The 26,233-nt window shown below is 41.4% G+C and overlaps 1 protein-coding gene across 2 annotated transcripts in view; it reads left to right on the top strand.

The window, feature by feature from the left end:
- Positions 1 to 26,233, top strand: part of SMYD3 (SET and MYND domain containing 3) — a 650,378-nt gene that overhangs the window by 511,374 nt on the left and 112,771 nt on the right. For both annotated transcript variants that reach the window (XM_084625210.1, XM_084625211.1), the window contains exon 6: positions 26,002 to 26,069. In XM_084625210.1, the coding sequence (XP_084481336.1) occupies positions 26,002 to 26,069 (68 nt within the window). The remainder of the gene's footprint in view (positions 1 to 26,001; positions 26,070 to 26,233) is intronic.

Here is a 26,233-nt window from a genome sequence, read left to right as displayed (position 1 = left end):
GTTCTGCTATGACTTGGCCATATCATGGCCTCTGTCTCCTAACAGCTCCAAGTGGCGCTAGTATCCAAACAAGTTACATCAGGGTATGATGTGTGGACATGCATCCCCTACCGTCCAAATAAGGCATTATAAATTTAACTTACAGTGTGTTTGTGTTTTTTACAAAGTTAAGCTCCCAGCCTGCTAGTGAAAACTCTTTCCAGCTGCTTCAGCTCACGGTCCCAGCAAAGTTGTTGCTAACTGTGTTCTAAAGCTAATATGGATGGTCAGACTGAGGCTTTGATGCCAGTGCTCCTAGGATTGTGTATGCCTGACATGGGTGGTTTGTACTCCTACTGGGGTCTCTAGCTATCAAGGCTCACTAAAGACCGTCCACAACAGTGAAAAGTAGTGTCCTGGTGTTGTAACAATTTTCATTACTTTCTATGGGCCTGATTTTATCTCTTACTTGCACTGAGAAATACATTACTGAGCAAGGAGTTCTGTTAGTTTCAATGGGACTACATGCCAAGTGAGCACCATGTCAGCACCGTGGGCTGAATCCCCAAAAGGAGTTAGGTTCCTAACTTCTCTTTAGGCGCCTACTTTCCATTGATTTAAATGGTCCTTTTGAGCATTCATCCCAACATGACTAAATAGAGAACGAGGCCTTGTGTGTTTACTGAAAGAGCCAGAGTGGGTTGGCCTTTTAAGCAAAATGTTATGTGCAGTACTGCGATAACAGGTGAATTGCACAAACTAAACACATCATTTGAACTAAATCCTCGTACTTGTAGGTATTTTTTCAAGGTATGAAGTGAAGTAAAATAGCGAAAAGAGGCATGATATGAAATCAGAATTAGGCCATAACCTCTTGATGAACTTCAGCACAAGTCTCTTGAACATGAGAGAATGTATGAGAGAAAATGATATGCATGTGGGTTTGAATAAGAACCAACGCTTGGGGCATGGTGTAAAAACAGCTACAGAAGTAAACCACACCATAGGCCCAATCTTGCTCCCACTGAAGTTAGTGGCAAAACACAGATTTCATTGGGAGCAGAATCCAGGTTTGTGTATTATCAATCTGTCCATAGAAATCAACTCATATTACTTACCCGGTGAAAATGAATAGGGATAATTCTTGTCATATGCAATAAGTAGTTGTGTGATCGCTTTCCAAACAAAAGAATCCTTTCTTTTTCTAAATTCAATCATAAGCAACTTATATTGGAGCCAGAAGTTGCATATGCTTTCAATATTAACAGAAAAGTATCATTCTAGAAAACAACTTTGTGATGATGGGTTTTTTTTTTTAAATCACTGCAGGGGGGCGTTAGCCTTTCAGATCTGCAAATATATTTTGTTCAGATACCTTAAGCATTTGTACTTAAAGTGGTTTGCTTGTGACAGCTGTTTTTGGTTCAGCTGTTTACGAACTAATCTTAAATTAAAGCTTCTTTCAAGCATTTATTCCCCTGAAATATTTCGGATGTGAACGTATAGAGAGGGAAGAGATTTTGAAAGGTTCGCTTTAATCTATGCTGTCAGTCTGGCACGGCTTAATTTTTGTTATGATTATGTCTTAAATGTTATAATAGATGTTTGCTTGGCAACACTTTGCCATCAACACAAACACATGATCTGATTCATCAAGGAATTTAAGGATATGCCTAACTTTTAAGCACATGAATATGCCTATTGACTACAGTGGGAGGACCGGTAGTGTTCCCAACTCTTGTGATTTTTATCACAAGTCTCTTGGTATTTAGTGTTTTTCATAAAGCTCCAGCTCCAGAAGTTCAGGTAGTTATGTGAGGGTCTCAGCTTTTATTTAAAAAAAGAGTAGGTTTCCAGCCCTCATGGTTGCAGAGAAAAGCTAACCGTTCATAAACCAGATGGCAAATTAAAAAGACCCCAAATGTTATTTTTTAAATCACATGATTTTTAAGTGATTCTCATGATTTCAGGGGCCTGAATTGTGATTTTTGAAAGCAGGCCTTAGCAGTATTGCTGCTAATGTGCTTAAAGATGGCACATTCATTGCTGAACTGGGGATTGAAGTTAACTCAGCTACAGCTACCCTGCTCCTCATGACTCCCCCTTGTGAGCTCCAGAAGGGTTCACACCACATCCTACCAAAGCTACTAGAATTCCAGGGCCTAGAAAGGAAACAGCACGGCCCCACAAGTAGGGTGACCAGATGAGACGGACAAAATATTGGGACACATGGGGGAAGCAAAAAAAAAACAAAAAACGCCGGCTGCAATATCAGGACACTGCTATCGGTCAGGACGCGGGACAAAGAACCAAAAATCGGGATGGTCCCGATTTTATCAGGATGTCTAGTCACCCTACCCACAAGTCTGTCCTTCTTTCCCTTCAATTTGAGGCGTTCTAAGAGTTTTGAAGCCATTTCCTACCACTGATGCAGGAGTTCCAGGGTCTATGCACCCAAGCCCTCCATTACTGCTGCTTCTGACAAATAAATAACAGGAATTTGTATTAAAGTAGTCTGTAGCATTAAAATTCCACCTGTCCAGTGCTGTTACAATGGATTTCATGGAATTATACTAGGTTCCTTTAAAAAAAATGCTCCTTTCGTGCCACACTGTTTTTGCATACATTTCTACACCCCTCACCCCTCCCACCCCCAATATAATCCACCTCCGTTCCCTCTGTTTCTCGCTCATGCCTATGTATATATGAATTCAGCATGGTAGCACAATAGATCCTCACTAATCTGCACTCATGGTCGGGGGAGGGTCCTGAAGTGGATTGGTCAGATGCATGAGGAAGAACCCCAGAACTATCAGCCTATGTCAGGGCATTACTTAGCCAGGACAAAAAGCACAGAATGCACCTATTTGTCATACCATGACCAACACTGGCCGTTTTCTAGTACGGCAGCAGAATATCATTGGTCTGTGCTTCCGTGAAATTCAAGGCTAAAAATCCAATTTGACTATGGATTTTGTGGTTTTGTTATTTACCAAAGTACAGTTTAGTGAGGTTCAGCTTTTTAGATACCATAATGGGTACAGTGTGTACAAGACACTAAACAAAATTCTGTTGTATTCTAGATTGTCACTGACTCATTCTGTGACTGTAGCATTACATTCAACATCATCATGACTTGGTTTTACCCTTCTGTACTTCATAGGGCTGTAAAGGATGTGATGTCCTTGGGTGAAAAGAGCTATAAAAATGCAAAGGACTTATGCAAATATTATTATCTGTAATGAACTATTGTCTCAAACTTGTAGCTACAAGAACTGTAAAGTCAATACAGTATAGTCATGAGAAATTCTTTGGTATGTACCAGTCATAATAAAAGATGGTGAAAAAACAGGGTTTTTTCCCCATTCCATCAAGAAGTCTGTAATATTACTTAATTTACTTGCTGTAATTTTTTTTTTATTCAGAATTTTTATTATGAAACATATATGGAATCCTTTGACTTATTGAGAGTATAATGGGAGACTAAATAAAAAAAAATCCCACAGAACTTAGTTAAAATCATGTTTCCTGGAATTCTCCCTCAATTAATGACTGCATGGGCCCAAAGGGGAAAGGATTATTAGTTCCTAAAATTCCATATTCCTGCTATATCTCTACTTAAACTGATACTTCTTCCTGACAGAGCCAAAGCCCCAATGTCTTCTTCAAACCTTTCTCCTGATTAAATACATTCAATACAAGATCTAAGCTCATCCAAAGAGGTAAGAAAAAACTAAAAACAACTGGCCCCAAAATCCAAACATCATAACAGTCATGGCCGATCACTACTAACCAAGCCCCCAGATGTACAAAAAAAAACCATGCTTATCTTTCAGTATATGAATAATTCCACTGGTTTCAATTCATAACTGTAGCTTTTTGTGTGTGTGTTCTGTGTTTGTACAATGCTTTGCACAATGGGGTGCTGGTCCAAGGCATTACCACAATACAAATAATAAATAAAAATCAGACCTTCATGCCCTAAACTAAGTATGTTTGAAGGATAAGGGCTCTACACCACTCAGATTTCAAACACTGAATAGTGAATCTGAGTAGACAACAAGTTCATAATCAAAGAGTAAAAAATAACACACAAAAACAGTGTTGAGTAAATTTGAAGAATTTATAATCAGTTTGCAGACATTTCACAGGCAGAAAAAGAAGTGGAATTTGTAAGGTAAATTCTTTGGTGCAAATTATTTGCTCAGCTCTAATTCGGATAAACATTTTTATTCATACATATCAAGGAAACGAGCAGACTCAGATGTTTATTCATTCAAATCTGCAGCAGTTAGTTTCATTTGTGAATAATTTTGAAACTGATAAATAGTAATGTTCAATTACTATATAGACAGTTACTATGGCTACTTGGATTTCAGGATGTGTGTCTTCTTCACTAACATTTCTGCTAAAGGCCATATTGATAAACAACAAGGTTTTTCATGGGTTTTTGTTGTTTTTGCCAAAATGCATGAATTTACAGGACAGTACAAAAAATATTCCATCTCACAGAATTCATCCTGCATAAGTACCCCTGAGTTTTAGTTTGCATATATCTCTTTGTATGTCTCCTGACCTGATTTGCATAAATAGGGCTTGTTTAATATCAGCTTTTATAGTGAGAGTTCATAAACTCACTGTTTTAACAAAGTCATACCTGCTTCAGTTTCTTCACATGACTCTGCTAATGCATCTCACTCCTGATTTGCAACAGACCTCGCTGCTTGATTCTCTTGTGTCAGAGCTGCTCAGTCCTATCAAATTGCATGGAGGTCTTGTGTTACGAACAAGTCATCCTGTAGATGGTATGACATGCCCACCACATGAAATTCCTCAACTGAACACAAGTGTCCAAAGGTGAAAGACTGTTGCATATAAGCTATTGTGTATTGCCATGTGCCACTCAGTGACTGTCTTCTGAGAATGCAGGATATGCACAGGCAGCCATGTGTGGCTATGGCACCCATGCTCCATCTCATGTAGAGATATCAGGAGCTTCTGTAGTAGAGAAGTCCTTGCAAGAGACAGCTTTTGTATGACCCATGATCCCTCTGTAGTGGAGAGGAGGGTACGAGAGTCTTTTTGGACACTCTTCCTGTCCGTCCCCCCCCTCTTGCAGGGGCCTCTGTAAGGGCCAGACACAACAGGAGTCTCAGAATTCAGTAGAGTGCATTAACTTCTCCTTTCCCACTCCCTTTGGGGTGCACAGTCCCCCAAAGTAGATGGGGAGAAGGCAGGACCATGTCCTTGCCCCCTCCGTTCAAATCAATGGGATTACTCATGTTTAAAACTAAACAGGTGTGTAAGTGTCTGCAGAACCACGGCCTCATGTCTCAAACTGTTACAAGAGCATGGAGGAAAGCTTTATTTCCAAGTTACTCAGATTTCGGACCTCCTAGGTTGTGGAGAGTTTTGAGACAGAATCTGCTTTTCTGTTGAGCACAGACCTTACTTTTTAACTTTGAATGATCTGTAGGCCACCCTGGTGGAGTTTTCTGAGTAACTGGGATTAAATACGTATCACCTCATATAGAAACAAATTATAGCTCTGTTAGAACAGGGATGGTTTCTTTTTATTAATGTCTTGGGTGGGTTTTTGTAGGGTTTTAATGGATTGTGTAGACTGAAAAGTAGTTTTGGTACAACTGAGTGTTCCTATGGAACCTTGGCATTTGCTTAGAATCTTAAAAGCTTTTGTGGTAAATGACATCAAAATACTACCTTTTAGAGATAGCCAACTCGGAGAGGTAGTAAATTCTCCTATAGGTAATAGGATGCTGAGAGAAGGACGACTTGGTGGTGTGACAAAAAAAGGCTTGTGGTGTTTTTAAAGTAATCTTTATAAAACAGAAGAAAAGGGTTGGTATTTATTCAGGAATTCATTCATGCAACTGACTGATACTTTGCATCCTACAGTTAAGAGTACATTCTCCTGATTTGGACAGGCCCTGATCCTACAGTGAGCTCAGTGTAAATACATCCCTCCACTCCTGCAGAGTTCATTGTAAGGTCAATTATTTTCCCTCCGTGGTTTACATTTTCACAACAGCCCAGGCTCTATAAAGCAGACTTTATCTAGTAGGACCCAGATTTTGATAGATACTGAGCACTCCCTGAAGTCAATAGTGATTTGCTCAACACTTCACAGGATTGGGTCCAGTTCAGCAGTCCTTACTGAGGCAAAACTTCCACTGACTTTCATTCTGTTTTAACAGCGTTTTATGAGTGACTTGCAGTTTGTAGAGGATGATTGCTCCTTACCTCCAATTACAATATTAAGAAGTTATGTTGATAACTAGTTTTAGAACAAATTCTATTTGTTTTTCACAGGAGTGTTTTAGGGTGATCCACATATCGCACCACTTGTGGAAAATATTATGTGGGAATTTTACAATGTTTGACTTGTTTATGGGTTTTGCTGTATTAGCCAAACCCTCTCCTACCCAACGCTTCCCCAAAACAACCTGTAAATCAGAAGCCCATTAAAAAGTAATGTGCCTATTTGAATTTGTTTTTAAAATAAGTTCTCCTCTGTAGTTTTACTCTTCGTATTTTTATTTGTTCACCTGCATTTAACTCACTTTATAGTTTTCATGCCCTACTGCTCTTGACCTTATAGTTTTCTATGTAACCATATGTTTAAAAACAGGAGTTTTCTACTGGAGAATGGACAATGAAATTCAGGGAGAGAGACCTGAACAATTAATTTCTGTTTAAAAAGAGGGCAAGATTATTGCTTTAAAAAATCATATGTCAATCAAATAATTGATTCAAATGATAAAACAAGTGCTAATAGTTCCATAAACCGCCTTGATGCTCTGCTACCGTTGTGACTATACACTGTTAAAAAAAATAAATGGAAAGTTTAAGAATATAGAGTACAGCTGCAGCCTATGCAGTGAAATAGGGACCTCAGGTTCAATTACTCAGTGGTATAATTGAATCTCTAGAGCTCAGAGTCAGATCCAATAGTTTAGTTTAGATGATGATGGCTGCTTAAGGACACTATGATGGGGTGGGACTTACCACCCTGGTGCGTCCTGCTGGCTGTGATGAGAATTGGCTCTACTCGCCAGGGTGCCCTCTTCCGATGGTGCCTTGCGGCCGTCACTTTTGTTCCAGGACCCAGGCCATTCTCAGGACTGCGGAGTCCTCTTCATTGACACTGCCCTCCATCTGTGTCACACTCTGTATTCCCCCCGTTCCTGGGGACCTGCATTCTCTGTCCGGCCACTCCCCCAGTGGCAATTGCAGTCAATTGTCCCTGGGGCAGCTTCCCATGTGGCTCCAGCATCCTCTTCTGCCCTTACCTCAGGGTCTCACCTCTAGGTCTCTCTAGCTACCCCAGTCCCTGCTTGCAGCACTGCTCTGTTCCAGGTGCTGACACTCCTTCCTCCTGCTAGGAGCATGGTCTTCTTCCCTTGAGCTAGAGCCAACATCTTTACTGTTGTGACCAAACAGTAGTGTGTACTTTCTTGTCCTCATTGACTCTTACCTGTTCACAAAGACAAAAATGTAGGCTGCTTAAGGCAGCATTTGTGTTTTCTATTCCCTGATGCTATTAGTCTGGCTGGATTGCTTGCCTAGGGTATCTGCAAAGATCAGATTTGTTCAGGATGAAATAAGGCCTTAAGTCAAGGTCGTCGGGAATGGTAGATAAAGATTTGCTGACAGTGAAATGAAGTATTCTGTACATCAATGAAAACTGGTGGGCAGGGAGAAAGAGGAATGCAGTGAATCAAAAGGCATTTTAATTTTGAAAAGCTAGCACAGACATCTTGTCTGTTTAAAGTAAATAATATCATCTCTACATAAGTGTGGCCAAAGCCAAGTTTTTCAAAAGCAAACAGCAGTATTGTCAACCCCTGCTATCCAAAAATCATGAATCAGATCTGCAAAAAAAGACATGATTGGTTTAAGCATCACGAGATGTTATTAAAAATAATCAATCACGTTGGTATTCGCCTGTCTTCTGATTTTTTCATCTTTAGAGGGAAGCCATCAGCCCCTAATTTGTGTGTGATTACACAAGCTCTTTTATCCCCCTCAGTCTGCCTCCTGCTCCTCACCTTCCCCATATTTTTCATAGTTTTGCATCCTATTTCCTAACACAGCCCCACTCCTTCCTTCTCCCACAGTCTCATTTTGGCCCCTCCACATTCTTGCCTGGCCTTCATGTAGTGACTAAGGAAGTACCATCTTCCCTGAGAGCAGTAGGACTTCAGCCCAGTTGGAAACAAATAGACGTGGTGGCCATCTTTTCTGGGGCACCCTGACTTTCCCCTGCAGCAGTTAAAGGGGTATGGCAACCATCTTGTTGATGGCAGCTTGTGGATTCAGTCCTACTGACAGTAAAAGGAGATTGGGACCATTGTGGATAGAGGCAGAACTTGGTAAGTTTTCAGGCAGAAAATCAGAGTATAGTGAGAACCCTTAAAATAATGAGACTCATGATAAAACCATAAATTAGCAATATTGGACTAGGGATTTTGAATGCCTTAGTTTGTGGGTTTCCAACTTCAAACATCTTAAAAGGGTCTGATTTTCAAAAAGTGCTGAGTACTCACCCTCTGCAAATCGGACCTTTTTAAGGTCTCTCAAGTTGGGCACCAAAAAATTGAAACAATAAGAATCACTTGTCACTTTTTAAAATCTTGGCCCAAATTCCAAGTTGATTGTCAGGTTACTAAACTGTAGCCAATGACATTCATACCACTTACGTTGGGTTGTTATTGTTTTATTTTGTTTTTTTACTGCTAGCACTTAGACATGAGCTTGAGATGCAGTATTCAGGTCCAGACTTCCAACATCCCGAATGTGGGGGTACTTAAAAGCAAGGTTTTGTTCTGTCTGAAACAGACACAGGGGTAAATACAGGGAGCTGAAGTATTCCACTTTCAGAATTTTGAAAAAATATCATCCGTACTTTTGTTGATGATCAGCTTACTATCTCCTCACTTAACATCTGTGTTATGCCATTGTAACTCATGTGACTTCAATGAAGTTACTGCTAATTAATACCTGTGTAAGGAAGAGGAAAATCAAGCCCTAGATGTCTTAATGGACAAGGGTGCTTAGTATTTATGGAGTCGTAACAGGAAGAACTAACAAGAAAATAGATCATATTTTTTAAGGTTATGTCTTTTATTTAAAAAGATCTCATTTACCAGTTGCTAAAATCAGATTTCTGAAAGTTGGCAGTCTGTATTCATGGAGGTGAGGTAATGAGTTTAATTTTTCTTATAAAGCAGGGGTAGTTCTGTTCAACTCCAAAATGTTGCATCTGAGGACATTTCTTTCTGCAAGGGTAAGGGTAGGGGAAATGGGGAGAGAAATTCTTTCTTTAACTAGACTGTTTCCTGTAGGCAGTGATTATGTACAGGTCTCTGAACTTTGGTCGGCTACCCACAAACATTTGAATTGTGAGCTTAACAGAGTGTTTGTCTAACTCTGCCTTCTTTTGGTAATGTTTCCAAGACATCTGGTAGACGCCCGTCACAAATGAAGTATGCTTTCTTTCCTAGAGGGGGAAAGATCTAATAATGTAGTTATGTGGGTGGTGGAAGTTCTTTATTTTTATTATTTATTATTTGCAATATCCATTTTTAACTTTATGAGCTGATGTTAATCTAAAAGGTTAGGCAGATGAGTAAGAATTCTGTTATTTCTTTTGACTATAAAATATATTATGTTTAACTCAAAGTTATTGCACATCTCCACTTTTACTTCTTATTATCTCCAGTAAATTCCTGTACTGTATCTGATCGGCCCATCTTTTCTCTTTCCTCTCCTCTCAAAATTCTATAGACAGGATCCTTTTCACTATTTCCTTTGGACATGACTGTGACTGGATATGGCCAAAGCTAAAGGTATACCCACTTCATTCTGCTCAACTCCTTCTTTTGCTTTCTCAGCTGAACAACTAGATGGCCAGATCCTAAGTCCTTACTCAGTGAATTTTCCCAGTGACTTCAGTGAGAGTTTTGTCTAAATTGGGTTTTCAGGATTTGAGCCACATTGGGGACCAGTCTCTGTTAAATGGAAGTACAGGAGGCTGGATTGTCCCACTTGGATACACACATAGAAGGCCTTCTTTTCTGTGTTGATGCCCCTTCCTGTCCATATGGCAAGTGAGAGCTCTCTCCACTGCACATCCACTCCTGCTCGGTTTATGGGGAAGTGGATGTGCTAGGTGCAAACACCCCCTGGATACCAGTAATGAACCCTCTCAAAAATGTCAGGCTGTTTTTTTCCAGGGGATCCCTCAGCACTATAAAATACACCCCTTTTTAGGGAGGGATTCCAGGAGCAACAGCCAGCGGAGGAAGCCCTGTCAGCTGAGCACCGTCTTGGGGACAGCCTGGGCCTCTAGTGGACTCCTTGAATGTTTGGTTTCCTAACCCCTTGCTCCACCTCCTTACATTGGCAGGTGATCCTCTGCCACCCACCCCCAAATGGAATGATTAGGTAGACACTTGATAAAATAAAACTTTCAGAACACTGTAACTCCATAAGGAGACACACCTAGCTTCCATCTGACCCCCTCACACCGATTTTTCATCAGGAGGTGGCAATCTAGCTTAGGGGTAGTAACGTTTTAATGAAGGTCCATGCATTTCCCTTTTCAATAAATGTGTGTGTGACGGGGTGGGGGGTCCCCGTCCAGTGAGGGGTGAGTACACCCCATCCCTCTAGCGCCTGTTTCTTTGGGGTAGGTTGCCTGATGAACTTACACTGATAAGATTATCCTACATGACAGGGCAATAAGGCCTACTGGTCAGAGTCAGTGGCACATCTCTGGTTCGTGGGGTCAAGGCCTAGCGGCTTGAGTCTATAGGGGGTCTCTGATTCGCAGTGTCTCGAGGCCTAGTGGCCACAGTCAGCAGTGGTTCCCTGGTTTGCTGGGTACCCAGGCCTGGTGGCCAGAGTCAATGAGGAGTCCCTGAGCTGCAGGCCTAGTCGCCAGAGTCAATGAGGCATCCCTGATTCACAGGGTAGTGGGCCACCCCCAGGGGGAGGGTGGCAGCCTAGGGTAGGGGGTCCCAGCCCAGGGCCCTAGTAGTGTCAGAGGGTTCCGCCACTGAGGTCAGCGGGGATCCAACCACAACATGCTGCCTATGTCCAGGACTATGGCTAGTCCCCCCCAGGCTACTTCCTACCGCGATTCTGGTGGCAGTAGTTGGGGCATCTTTGAATTGCTCGGATGGGGCTGTTCCCAGCGTCTCCGACGCCTCCTGGGTATCAGTGAGCGCCTGGGCGTTGGTTGGGGCCTCAGCACTTTGGGCTTCCAGCAGTCAGCACCAACTGAACTGGGCAGCCTGCCTTTATACAGCCACTGCACCTGGAGCATGCCCAGTAGGGCTGTGGGGGCATGGTTTCCTCAGCTACCAAGGAAGTGTTAACCCCTTCCTGTCCAGTGTGGGGTGAGTACACCCCGTCACAGTATGTATAAAGCATAGAGCTTGAAAATGTTACTGCAAAAATGGGCAGTGCAATTTAAATAATAGCACCTCTCTGAGTGTTGTTATTGGAACAATCAGCCATGGGCATAACAAAAAACCAGGCATTGAAGAGAGGCAAAATCAGAAAACTTGTTGGGGAAGAGCTATACTCCACCACATACAGGGCGATCTAGAAATGGTGGGCCAGATCCTCAGGTAGCGTAAATTGGGGTAGCACTATTCCATTGACTTTAATGTTACAACATCAATTTGTATCAGCTGATGAGGCCTGGATGTATGCATGTCTGTGTGGCATGCATGTCAGGCGGTTGGGGCCTGAAAAAGCTCTCTTCTTAGCTAAAGTCAATGGAATGGCGCTACACCAGTTTACACTACTTGAGGATCTGGCCTGCCATTTTCAGATTTCCCTGTATTCTTAGGAATCAGTGAAATGATTATATAATTGTACCCCTAAAGGCAGATTTCTGCCAATAGTGGATAACCGTTGCCCAGTGCAGCAATAACTTACAGTGCATATTCTGTAATAGGCTTTGTTTGGTTAACAGTGTATCGCACAAAGTAGTTTGGATTTTCCCAGAGTCCTCCCACATTTCCACATTCCACAACCCTATTTGTGCCTGTAGAGGCTCTCCGGCATGAAGCTATTTTGTATTTTTATTGTTGTCCCATGATTTGGCATCATACCAAGTAGAAGGCTTTAGCATGTGAGGCTGGTTGTGTAGTAAGTCAATACATTTTCTTCACTCTGTGGCCCCTATTCCTATGGGGAAATATGGCTCATAGTTATCTTTCTAGTGGTTTTCCTTAACTGATGACACAGAATATGGCTACGAGACAGACCAGTCTTCACAATATTGTATTATGAACCGATATTAGCGATATTATTATTAGCATATTAGTGATCTGAAACATTAATAAACCAAAATACTGGTGCAATGGAGAATTAAAAATAACATTTCTATTAGGAGTATAAAATATTAAATGGTTAAAGTGTAAGCATTAGTCTTACCATTAACCCATCCTAACCGTTAACCCCCATCCCCGGGCCGGCCAGAGCAGCGCCAGCCGGCTGACCCCAGCCCCAGGCTGGCCGGCCGGAGCGGCCCCAGCCCCAGCCCCCAATCCCTTTAATTGGTTAACTGGTTAAACGATATAATTTTAATAGTTTAAATGGTTAACTTTTTAAACAATGTTTACATCCCTAGTTTCTACACAAATATGAAAACAAATTAGGGACAGTGTAATTGGATGTTAGAATTCATCCTGCATCAGGGAAGGAGGCACATTTAACAGTAAGTCACCAGGCCTGATTGTACTTTGTTCTTCCATGAGTTCATGGAAGGAAGAAGGGAAGGGTGCAAGGAGCCTTTGTCCCCTTTAATTCCACAAAAGGGCCATTCACAATCAATACCATCAGGGGAGCACAGGGGCTGCTTTCTCCTAGTGCTTCTGGGGGGCACAAACTACCCCAAACGGTGTGTAGGAAGTTGGGCCATGGCACCCCTTCGCATCTGCTCGATGAGTTAACCAGGCAATCCCAAAGGAGCATGCTGCACCATCCTAAAGCCCCCTGAGGCAAAATCCCTCCCAGATTTATAAATGGGGTGGGAAGGCTCTGCACTACCCTCAAATACACAACTGGCTCCAATATAGCAGAGTGGGAAGAAGTTATTTTGGATTTTTGTTCAGTGAAAGGGGGTGATGTTTTTGGCACTGAGAGGCTCCATTGATTGTCTCTCTATCTAATCATCAAATCAGATTGTCCAAGAATGACAGAACTGGATTATGAAAGGATAAAAATACTGGCGGCACCAGTAGGAAAGAAAGCTGTAGCTGTACCTCACACCAACTAACTGGATATGTATTGCTTTGAGACTAAACATGTCCAGTGTTGTGGAATTCCAGCAATGACTTTTGTTTAAACTGTTGCTTGACCAGCCCAAAGTTTGAGATAGCCCAAGAAGTACTGAGTTGTGGAAAAAATACCAAAGTTACTGGCTGGAAATATTTGGGAGTTGATGTGCACAGCTCCAGTTAATTTCGCTGAGTGTTGTGGGTTGAAAGCCTCTGAAAAGCAGGCCTCAGCATTACTATTGATTTTAATGTGTTGTTTACCTTGTGTTTGCTACTTACCTTGCACACATCTGCTCTAATCTACCCTCATAAGGAAAAGGAACTTGACAAATGTTTCTTGCATTAGTGATCTTGCCAGTTCCTAATAAGGCTAAGTTTATCCAGCAATACTAGAAGGCAGAGCCAGACCTCTATCAATTTTCCTTTTTTTATCAGAGTGAATGAAACTAGGTTCTAGAACTGTGGTCTGGATTTAACCATCTCTGGCCTGGATTTTGTGCGCTAATACACTTTTTGAAAGATCCCTATTTAGATCAATCATTTGCATATTTGAGTATTGTGTGATTACGTACATACCAGGCTCTCTTGTTTCACATATTTCCCTCCTCCTATTAAACTTCTAATTACCACCTGCTCTTATGGATTTGATGACTACTGTCTGGCTTTAGAAGCCAATCTATTGCACTGGTTATAGAATTCTATAACAAAACGTCTGGGAATATATGGTACAGTGTCAATCTTCATATTTGCTGACCTTATTCTAAGCCCTCTGAAAAAAGGAATTGGGGTGGGCTCAAAGGAATTTTGCAGGCATATGGAAATCAGTGTGTAACAGTTTAGGATGAGAGCAGCTTTATTTATGAAATTCCTCATCACTGTTTTATGAGCAGCTTGTACAATTTAAATATATTGTTTTGTGCATAATTAAAATGACCTGCTTCTGGTTGGTATCCGATGTGCCAATTAGCAGACTTGTACACCATTTTTTTCCCAGCTATATATAACCAATTTATTATTTTGTAAAGGGTTCCAATAAGGGATTCTTAGGGGAAAAAAATTGGACCAATTTCATTCCCTGTTTAACTCCACTGGTGTTGATAGAGTTAAATCAGGGATGAATCAGACCCACTGAGGTTAGGAACTAATACACAATATATTAGAGGATATAGTCCAATTTGAATGGTAGGTAACTTGCACTGTGGGGAAGTAATAAAGGAACATGCAAAAAAGGAAGCAGTGTACAAATAGGTTGCACAGCATTTGTTTATTTTTTGCTTTAAAGAACCAATAAAATGAACAATGATTGTCTTTTTTTAAAAAAAGTGGCAATAGCCAAATTATATGAGGAGATGGGTTGGGGGAAAGGGATGTAGGGGAAATGGTTGTGCCACAGTGTTTCTTTATGAAAAACAACTATGGTTTCAGTATAATTTTAGGGTTCAGGTACCTGAATTTTGTACACAAGATCCGCATTTGTAATCTGCCAGTATTCCAGTGGTCATAGCATTCCTAATTTATATAGAAAGGAGCAAATTACAGCTAGCCTCACCTTTAATGCAGCCTGTGGTCTTCATGGGTCCTAGTATACTCAAGTCTAGATGGAACATCACATGCTGGCACCTACAGTTCTCTCTATTCATTCTATCACTTTATTAAGAAGGAAGGTGATATCATGCTTAGTTCTAAAACTCTCTGGCCATCCATGTGCTAGGGGATAACTAAGTAGTAACTTGAGACAAGAGCTGGTTGGAAAACCAAGCTCTTTCTTGTGGAAAACTTTGTGCGGGGAAAATCCCCATTTGTAGTGTTTTGGTGGAAATTTTTTTGTTTTTTACAAGAAATTCCTAAACAAATAAAAATGAAAATTGTTGTTTGATTTCATTTTCAAATCACATTTCTAAATGAAAATTTCAACTTATAATATTCATTTCAGTTTTTAGAAACTGAAAAATATTGTTTTTCTATTTTGAGGTTTTAGATTTGCGAACTCCCCTCCCCTCCCACTTACTGTTTTCCATTTTTTTTCCAATAGGAAAACAGTAAAAGAGTGTGAAAAGTGTCCCTCCCCAACTTTCTCAACTTTCCCTCCTTTTTTCCAGTGGAAAGAGCCTGAGGGTGGAAGGGTAGAGAGTAAAAAAGAAAGAGAGAGAAGGGACAAATCCCCAAAATCAAAAATGGAAAACGTTTTTTTATTTTCCAAAAACTGAAACAACATTGTTTAAGCAGGTGCTTAAAGTTAAGTAGGTGCTTAAGTCCTTTACTTAACCTGAGCCTTTAATAAGAAGAACTATGACCAAAACTGTAAAAATAATGCAGACAAAAGAAAAGCATTGTTTATCACAATTAACCCTTTTCCTTCAAAATTTTTTGTACTGCAATACAGAACAGATAGATGCTGGTCTTTATTTAAAAAAAACTAAAGACAGACAAAAGCAAAAAGGCAATTAAATATTACTGAATGACTGTGAAATTTAACCTGATCAACTGCACAATCAATTTATTTTTGGCTAGGTGGGTGCCTTGTGGCTGCCTAAATCAAGTTTAGCTATTTCAGAGATCAGATTTCACAGTAACAGCCGTGTTAGTCTGTATTCGCAAAAAGAAAAGGAGTACTTGTGGCACCGTAGAGACTAACCAATTTATTTGAGCATAAGCTTTCGTGTGCTACAGCTCACTTCATCGGATGCATACTGTGGAAAATACAGAAGATGTTTTTATATACACAGACCATAAAAAAAATGGGTGTTTATCACTACAAAAGGTTTTCTCTCCCCCCCACCCCACTCTCCTGCTGGTAATAGCTTATCTAAAGTGATCACTCTCCTTACAATGTGTATGATAATCAAGGTGGGCCATTTCCAGCACAAATCCAGGTTTTCTCCCCCGCACCCCACCCCACTCTCCTGCTGGTAATAGCTTATCTAAAGATTTCAGAGTAACAGCCGTGTTAGTCTGTATTCGCAAAAAGAAAAGGAGTACTTGTGGCACCTTAGAGACTAACCAATTTATTTGAGCATAACCTTTCGTGAGCTACAGCTCACTGAAAGCTTATGCTCAAATAAATTGGTTAGTCTCTAAGGTTCCACAAGTACTCCTTTTCTTTTAGCTTATCTAAAGTGATCACTCTCCTTACAATGTGTATGATAATCAAGGTGGGCCATTTCCAGCACAAATCCAGGTTTTCTCCCCTCCACCCCACTCCACTCTCCTGTTGGTAATAGCTTATCTAAAGTGATCACTCTCCTTCAGAGAGAGAACTAACTTTGAATTCTCATTTGAAAAGAAAAATCTTTTCCTGGGGGATGGCAAGAGCTAGAATTTCATCCAAGCTAGCAGGAGGCCTGTGGGTTGCAGCTGGGGGAGCATTTTTGTGGAAAATAGCTTGCATCATTTTTTCCCCCAAATTTCCTTATTGTGGAAGTTCTGCAGAACTTTAAAAAAAACTTAATTCCATCTCCAATATGTACTACTGTTGCACATCTGTATTTCTTAATTTTGCACTTCTCTGATTCTTAACCACATCTTGCACATGCTAAAGGCAAACAGTTTATATTTTACTAGAATGCCCATAGCAGACAGAATATTTGTTTTAGTAATTACGGCTTTGAAATTTGGGTTCTTGTCTAAATAGTCTTCTTTGAGTGATGGTCCCTGTGTGTGTTCCACCTGTGGATATGCATGCATACCATGTGCCTGAGTCTGGAATTTTTTGCAAGCCATGACCATTCGTCCGCACATGTGGCATAGTTCTCCTTGAGCTCCAAACCAAGGACATAAAATGTGGTACAGGCTGATGACTCTCCAGTTCCGTCTTACTGCCGCATGGTCTGAGTTAGAATCTTCAGTGTCCTCAGCTCCTTTATTGACTGCATTATTGCTGTAATATATTGTATATAGTTAATTTTAGTAGTTGTCACAGTATAGTTAGATAGGAGTTTTTCCCCATTTTCTTCCCCACCCAGGGACTCCTTTCCCCTTCTCACTGAGAAGTCTGGGATTATGTCCAGGGTCCCAGGGTTCAAAAACTGTTTTCTGCCCTCGCTTCTTTTGGGTGAGCAATGAATATCAACATTGTCTTTACTGCCAGGGTCAGGCTCATATTTCTGCCAAGTGCGACATCTGCTGCTCTTTTCCCACCAGAACTTGTGAGGGTAGAGAACTGAAACTCAGAAAATGTCTCATGGGGAAGGCGATGAAGCCCCAATCAGATCCAGGCCAGGGGCCGCCCCGTAATCAGTCTCTCCCAGTGAGTAGTACCCCTCCGAGCACAAGCTTGGGAATGGAGGCTAAAACTGTTAAGCCTCAAGAGAAGGCTTCACATGAGAGCAAAGGGCATTCTCATAGACATAAGTCTTCATGTAAAATGGCTCCAAGGAGAAAGGCTCCCTCCCTGACCACATGCATGGATGCTAAGGGCTTAGGCCTGAGTAAATCTTCTTGACAGGAGAAGGAGATGCGCAAGGGTATGGGTCTGACAGTTCTGACATTGGCTCCGATGGTGCTCAGATAAGCAGTTCCTGGTGCTCTCTTCCAACCACCATGGTGCCCAGGGAAGCTCTGGCTTTGCCAGCTCCACCAATGGACTCTCCTTGTACCCCAAGGTGATCAGAGACCTATTTCTTCCTGGTGGACGTCTTCTTACTTATCCATATTTACGCCTTCTATTGGGACCACCTCTATTCTGGGACGTTGGTACACCAGAGGAAGAGACTAACCTCATCCCACCTGCCAGCCTTGAGGAGCTATATCCTAAGGACTATATCATTGTGATCCTATAAGAAGCATGTAGAAACACAACCAGAACTTAGTTCTGCTCGTGTTTCTAAACTGATCTCCAGAACAAATTAGAATTCATTTACTTATTTTTTTCTTCTACTCTTGAACATCTCATTACAGCTGACATCCAAAATACCATGGGCTAAATTCTGCTATCAGGGTTTGGGTGGTCTGGTTTCCCTAACACCACTGCAAATCTGGAATATAAACTGGAAAAAGTGAGATCAGAATTGGGGCACAATCTCTATTCGTCAGTGGAGTATCTCCAGATTTACAAAAGAATAATCGAGAGCAGAATCTGGCTCAGTATATCGCTGGAATGAGGCCTCTGAATCCATCCAACAGAGACTTTCCCATATGTTGTCAAGTCATGTATAATTTTCCTGGCTCTTCAATAGATTTCTAATATTCCAGGAACAAAATTTCTTATAGAGCATTCTGCAAGGTGCATCTTTGAAACTGTTAGTAGAAGATTCTTTTTGAGGCAAGAAATTGATATATGAAGAAGTCAACCCTTTGTCTCCTATGGCTTCAGAGAGGAAAACTTAAAAGATTAAGTACAGTTACTGTTATAATTATTATGTATTTGTGTTGCAAAAGCCAATTAGACACCCTCTCATGATCAGGACGTCTAGCGCCAGCCATGGTACAAACACATAGTAAGAGACTGTCCCTGCTCTGCAGAGGTTACAATCTAATATATCACATGCCTATCTTGTTTGCATTTTAGTTTTCAAGTTGTCTGAGCTCTGCTTACATGTAGGCCATATAACCATTATGTGGAAATCAATATGGTCAACTGGTGATTGAGAAATTAAGGGGAGAAAGCTTTCTTCGCTCTGAAGAAATGTCTTTTGAATTTCTCCCTAATGAAGTTGACTTCACTGTCTCATGGTGTGATGAAAAAGCTTTCTCACTTTGTCTGCAGTTTGGAGTTTCTCCTATATTTGATGCATACTTTCTTTATACCCGTTCTCTAAATGTAAGATTTGTTAGCCAGAACCCCTGAGTGGCTTACACTGTCTAAATTGGAAGTGGTAGAGCTCCTGATGTTCACTCAAAGGGACTGCATATGGAGTAATGTGTGTTGTCCTTGGATTACCATGGCTAACTAAAAAACCCCACAAAGGCTGAAAACCAATACAGTCGTTAGTGTGTGCACACATACTCTCAACAGCGTGATCAAGAAAGCCGCAAGAAACCATGTCTCCTGTAGTAATTAGTGAGGGTTTGCTTTGTTGTTTTTATCCACGGTAGGGGTTGATCTGTAACTGTTGCCTCGCTTCTTCTCTCAACAGGCTGCTCAACTGTGCTGCTTCCGCAGCAGCATGTAGATTTACCAAGTAGAGCTATTGTCTAGGCTTTACAAAAGTCTGGAAATTCTGAGGAGTTTTTGTGAGCTGGGGTTTTCTTCAAATGCTGTGTAATGAAATCCATTCTTGGTTTTGTTCCTTGAGAGAGACAAGCATGACAAACTTGCCTAGTCCTTGTCTTTGCCATCTTCTCTTGTAGTGAATATTTAGGCAGAATTCTAAATGGTAGGTGCTGATATTTACCTTTGATTTGTGGATCCCCTTAAAGTTTTGTTTAATATTAAATGTTTTTAATGTAGAGGTTTTTCCATAGACTTTTAAAATCTTTGTAACCAGGCTAAAAGACAAAAACAACCAACCAACCATAAGAGGGTCATTTGGGTTTCCTGTTTGATACCTATTAATAGCAGCAGACTATAGATTAAAATACATGCTTGATCATCCTTAAATGAGAATTTGCCAACAGTTACCACACATGTGAGATTACCATAGGTTTTTTCCCCTAAACTGAGACCTGGAAATAACAGTGGTATGTCTTGGCAAAGGTTAACTTTTTATTGTCACAATTGTACCTGTAGCCTACCTCATACATGCATCTCTCCACAGTTGTCTATGCTTTCTGTTCCTCCTTTTAAAGAGAGAGGAAGGATGGTCGAATGGTTGAGGTGTTAGCCTAGGACTCAGCACACCTGAGTTCAATTCTCTGCTCTACCATAGACTTCCTATGTAAGCTTGGGCAAGTAATTTACTCTCTGACCTCAATTGCTCATCTGTAAAATGGGGATAGTTAGTATTTGGATAGTATTTCACTACCTGACAGGGCTTTGTGACAGTAAATACATCAAATATGGTGAGGCACTCGTATTGTAATGGGGACCAGATCACTATCTGAGATGGAAAGGATAGAATTGTAACTTGCCCTACATTGGGCAACTCTTGAAGGCCACTGTCACTGGGTTCCTTCCTCAGGGCACTCACTTGAGCCTCTGGTCGGTGATGTCTGGGCATAGCTGGGTCAGTTGCCTCCCGTGCACCCAGTCGTGGCCAGAAGTGTCCCTGCAGTCCCCTGCTAACAATTTCTCCCTCAAAGGGCTTAAACAAACTCCGCACATTCCTTTTGTCCATCCACAACATCCCTTCTTGGGGTCTGAGTTTATTCAGATAAAACAAACTCAAAAGTAAAACTCAAAGTCCCAAATCAAAATCCATTTTTTACCCTCTTGTCAGGTCACTCCCAGGCCTTTCCTGCTTATTGTCTCAGTCCCATGTCCCGGGACTCTCTGCTGGAGCCTGTTTACTCCTAGCAGTCTCTGATCACGCTACTCCCAGGCCTTCTTGCCTGGAACCTTTCCTGTTGTAGCAGGCCACTCCCAGCGCCTCCCTGCCTGGAGTCTCAGTTGCAGGAATCTCTGCTGGAGCCTGCTTATGCCTAGGAATATTTTATCTCCCTGAACATCTCCCTTCACTGGAGGCATCTGCTGCCCTTTACAGGGAATTACCTGATTCAACCCAGGTGTGCCTTATTCTGTAATCAGGACTGACTAGCTCCAGCCTTCCAGCCCTTAAGAGGCAAGCCACCCTGTAACACTGCATGTTCCAACACACCAATCCAATCGTAAGAGCCTCAGCCCTGAACAGCTAGTGAGCCTTGCCCTTTCCAGGGTTCCTAACAAATACAAAAGAAAAGCAAATGAATATTCCCAGGGATGTGGTTCATCCCTCTGCCTTCAAAGAGGCTTTTGTTGAGTTAACTAAGCTCACAGACTGATATGGAGAAATAGTCTCAAAAGATGTATGAGGACGGGGTCCTCTCTTTCTTGAGGGAGGGGCCATCAGGGAACAGTTAGGTGAGGGGCACTTGCCTTTAGCCAGCCCTCTCTCCCATCTGCCACCAACTTTTCTTTTTTTCTGTTTCATGGAGAAGCAGACTTGACTAGATGGTCTTCATTAGCGGTGGGCAACCTACGGCCCGCGGACCACACACAGCCCATCAGGGTAATCTGCTGGCGGGCCGCCAGTTTGTTTACAGTTGCATGGCTGCCCGCAGGTCCCAGTGGCCGTGGCTCACCGTTCCCGGCCAATGGGAGCTGTGAGAAACAGTGCAGGCTCGTACTCTGTAAGAACTCGAAACAAAAACACTTCATTTTTCCTTTCTGGAGTGTGACGTATATCATAATCCTCAACTCTAGGACACAATTCAAAAAAATCCTCCTCCTCTTTTTTTGTTGATCTAAATTTTTTGTCATTTCTTTTTAAAATTGTTCTGTACTAGGCTTTTGAATTCCTGTTCACTCAAGTTTCAGAGTAGCAGCCGTGTTAGTCTGTATTCGCAAAAAGAAAAGGAGTACTAGTGGCACCTTAGAGACTAACCAATTTATTTGAGCATAAGCTTTCGTGAGCTACAGCTCACTTCATCGCAGAGCATAGAAGGTGTAGCCTAGAGGCTGAGGAGAGGGGCATGAAGGTAGCGTTAAGCTACCTTTTCCCTTCCCAAATTCTGGGCTGCTCTATGGGCCAGTGTGGCCCCTGGTATAGGTTAAAACAGCACTGAAAGGATTCTGCAGCCGAGAATTGCCTGTACCCGATGAAGTGAGCTGTAGCTCACGAAAGCTTATGCTCAAATAAATTGGTTAGTCTCTAAGGTGCCACTAGTACTCCTTTTGTTCACTCAAGGAAATTTCTGTCTATATCCTTTCATTTCTTACAGCACCTTTAGCTCTGCTGCCAACTCTGGTGTGCTTTTCTCTTTTAAGCTCCTCCCTCCAAATCAGATCTCTCTCACTGATGTGGCAGAGTGGGGCCACCTGCTCATTAATCCTGTGTTGGCCAGGGTGTTTAAAATAGTGTTTAAAATCATCAAATTTTGGTGTAGACCTGTTTATAAGCTGACCCCCGCTCTTCGATGCCTCACTTTTTTACCAAAAATATTTGGCTTATGAATGAATATATACAGTATATTTCCTCTCAGTGAACAGTATAGCTAAACTTCCTTCTTGTAACTACTTCTTATAACTAACTGCCCTGAAAAAAGTGTGTTTCAATTGTCTTGGAGTTACCAAGTTTCTTATCAGGACTTAAATTTCCCAATGTTCACAATGGTTGAGTCTAGGAGCATATCTTCTTTTCACCTCGGTAAAATACATTTTGTAATGAAAATCCACAACTTGTGCATGTTTACAAAAAGAGGGGAAAATAAAATTTGTTATTTTTCCTGTAAACATTTTTCACCCGAGACTACAAAAATAACTAGACTTATTGGGAAACAGTAAAAGTTCTCGACAAAATCTGCACTGTTCAGGAGTCAACATAGTTAATGTAAATACTTCATGGTAATAATGAGTGAGATACCATAGCAGATTTTCTGAAGAGAGGGGATGAATTTAGATCTACTATGAATGACTTATTTTATTGCATAATCCAGTACAGAGAAGAAACTTGGCAATCTATTCTTTCACTGTATACCGAAGTCAAGACAATATTTTTGTAAGATATATAATTGCTACTTAACAAGCACTAATCTTAATTCAGAAGTGTTGTATGGTATTCTATGTCTAATATCAGTAGGAGAGAAGTAATTAAGATGTATGGTTTTTGTAAGTGATCAGGAATGTTTGAATGGGTTACATAAATAACAGACTAATCAAACCATTAAAATGCATACCTTACTGCATATTTGTTCATTTAAATCAGATTTTATTAGAAAATTCTGAAGGAGAATTTTATTTTTCTCTTTATGGTTAACACACTGGCAAATATTAATTTGTGAGTTCCATAGGTAAAATATAATATGTTATGTTTCAGTGTATTTCTTTAAACTAGGTATGATTACAGGGCGATTATATTGTATGAAAAAACTCAGTGATTTTTCAAAACTCACACCTGCCAAATCTCCTCACTAACTCTTTTCACCACTCTGCAGAGAATTCATGATGCCAATGGAAAATCAAACTTAAAAATAAAAGATTCAGACATTTTTCTTGTTTATGTTAGGGTATGTCTACACAGCAAAAAAAAAAAAAAAAACCCGGCTTGGGCTGCAGGGGTGTTTAGAATTCTGGGCTGGGGCTGCAGCCCAAGTTCTGGGACCCTCCCACCCCCTCATGGTCCTAAAGCCTGGGAATCAGTCTAAGCCCGGCAGTCTACACATCAATGAGAGAGCCCCGCAGCCTGAGCCCTGCGAGCCCGAATCTGCTGGCAGGGGCTAGCTTTGGGTTTTTCTTTGGTGTGTAGACATACCCTTATAGTCTGTTATAACTAGTCGTGTTCCGTTAAACAGAAATGTTTGAAAAGAAAAGGGACCAAATTCACGGTCCATTTTGGTCAACTTCACGGTCATTTCCTCTTGTTTTTTCCTACCCCCCCCCCCAGATGTTCTGGTTTAACTTGGATTTAAACTTGGAGAGTGGTCAGTTTTGAAGGGGTTTTACCAGCAGGAGAGTGAGTTTGTGTGTGTATGGGGGTGGGGGGGATGTGAGAAAACCTGGATTTGTGCTGGAAATGGCCCACCTTAATTATGCACATTGTAGGGAGAATGGTCACTTTGGATGAGCTATTACCAGCAGGATAGTGAGTTTGTGTGTGTGGTTTTTGGGAGGGGGGTGAGGGGGTGAGAGAACCTGGATTTGTGCAGGAAATGGCCCAACTTTATTATCATGCACATTGTGTAAAGAGTTGTCACTTTGGATGGGCTATCACCAGCAGGAGAGTGAATCTGTGGGGGGGGGGTGGAGGGTGAGAAAACCTGGATTTGTGCTGGAAATGGCCCACCTGGTGATCACTTTAGATAAGCTATTACCAGCTGGACAGTGGGGTGGGAGGAGGTATTTTTTCATATTCTCTGTGTATATATAAAGTCTGCTACAGTTTCCACGGCATGCATCCGATGAAGTGAGCTGTAGCTCACGAAAGCTCATGCTCAAATAAATTGGTTAGTCTCTAAGGTGCCACAAGTACTCCTTTTCTTTTTGCGAATACAGACTAACACGGCTGTTACTCTGAAACCATTCACGGTCATAGGATTTTTAAAGTTATAAATTTCATGATTTCAGCTATCTAAATCTAAAATTTCCCAGTGTTGTAATTGATGGGGTCCTGACCCCAAAAGGAGTTGTGGAGAGGGGGGGGTCGCAAGGTAATTGGGTGGGGTGGGGTTGCGGTACTGCTACTCTTACTTCTGTGCTGCTGCTGGGGAGCGGCAGCTGCTGGCCAGGATCCCAGCTCTGAAGGCAGAACCGCCTCCAGCAGCAGCACGGAAGTAAAGGTGGCGGGGTATGGTATTATTAGGGTACCCCTGACTTCTGCACTGCTGCTGGTGGGGCGCTGCCTTCAGAGCGAAGCGCCCGACCAACAGCTGCCTCTCTGTGGCTGACTAGCTCTGAAGGCAGTGCAGAACTAAGGGTGGCAATACCGTGACCGCCCTAACATAACCTTGAACTCCCTTTTGGGTCAGGACCCCCAGTTTGAGAAACGCTGGTCCCCCCTGTGAGATATGTATAATATAGGGTAAAAGCACGCAACAGACCAGATTTCATGGGAGGAGACCAGATTTCACGGTCCATGACACGTTTTTCAGCTGTGAATTTGGTAGGGCCCTATTTATTAGTATGTAACTGATGACATGACATGCCCCACATGTAATCAAAAATTACAAAGTATTGCTCCTCCTTTATTCCAAATAAAGTCAGATGGACTCTAACACAGAATTCAGATCCTGGTTTGGAATACTTCAAAATGCAGCACGTTTTTGCATTCTAGTTTTTGGGTCAATAGATTGTAATAACAGTGGCCATTTGCAAAATTTGGATCCCGGTTTGGATTTTGACCACCACCAAAGTTCAAATCCAGGGTTTTAGCTTGGGCCCTTCTCTAGTTGCAAGCAATTATTTCTTTTCTCATCTCAGTTCCAAATCCATTTCAGCCCTGAAAACTGTATAAGAGAAAAACACACTCTACAGTTGGGTATGCAATATAAAATGGAAGAAGATATTGCTCTTTTCCTGTGAGAATAATTAATATAAGATGTCTTGTAGCTTGTAACCATTTGAGTTATCCCTCCTTTCCCCACTTATTATGAAAATAAATGCCATGCAAGAGATCACCCTTCAGGTAGTCACTCTCTGTGTTTACACAGGCACAAGCCGTATTTCCCCAGTCAGTGTAGCTATTTACCTCAAAGCTCTGGTTCATTCTTGGGGCTCCACTGTTTTTCATAAACTGTACTGTGGCAGTTTGGCGCAAATCTGATCTGAAACAGCTACTCTGTATAGCCACAACAGCCACTGTTCCCCACTATATTGTCTATATGCTGTGCTTTGTAGGCTTCATGTATTTCCTGCCCCCCCGCAGCCCCCCGGACAGGAAAATAGGGCCTCTGCATGTGTTTAACCTCACATTTTTGCAGGATACTAATATTTCTGGTCTTAATTGACTATAGTTTTACAGGGGAGTGTGTCCCAGATGTGATTGCTCTAAAATGAAAGAGTATCAGTGTTGGGCTTGAATATCTGCAATCTAATTACCAAAATGCCCTTACATTTTATTTTGAAAGTTTCTTTCACTTAGTTATGACATTTCTAAATGACACTGGTAATCCTGGATTTTTTCCCTTGTTTTTACAGGTGACCTGTAACTGTTTCACCATCAGTAATGGAGAAATGCAGGATGTTGGTGTTGGCCTGTATCCCAGGTACTGTGGACACTGTTTCATTCACAGGCAAAAACTCTGTGTGTGGCTTTTTATTTTTTATTTTATTGTTTTTTATTTCTAGCTAGTTAGAGGGGTCACTGAAGTAGCAGGTACCATAGCTAAATAAGAAATTAGGAAATGCAAATAAATTACAAGAACATGAA

The sequence above is a fragment of the Lepidochelys olivacea genome, assembly GCF_965140295.1.
Source record: "Lepidochelys olivacea isolate rLepOli2 genome assembly, chromosome: 3".
Classification (NCBI taxonomy): domain Eukaryota; kingdom Metazoa; phylum Chordata; order Testudines; family Cheloniidae; genus Lepidochelys; species Lepidochelys olivacea.
This window is presented reverse-complemented; position numbering and strand designations above follow the sequence as displayed.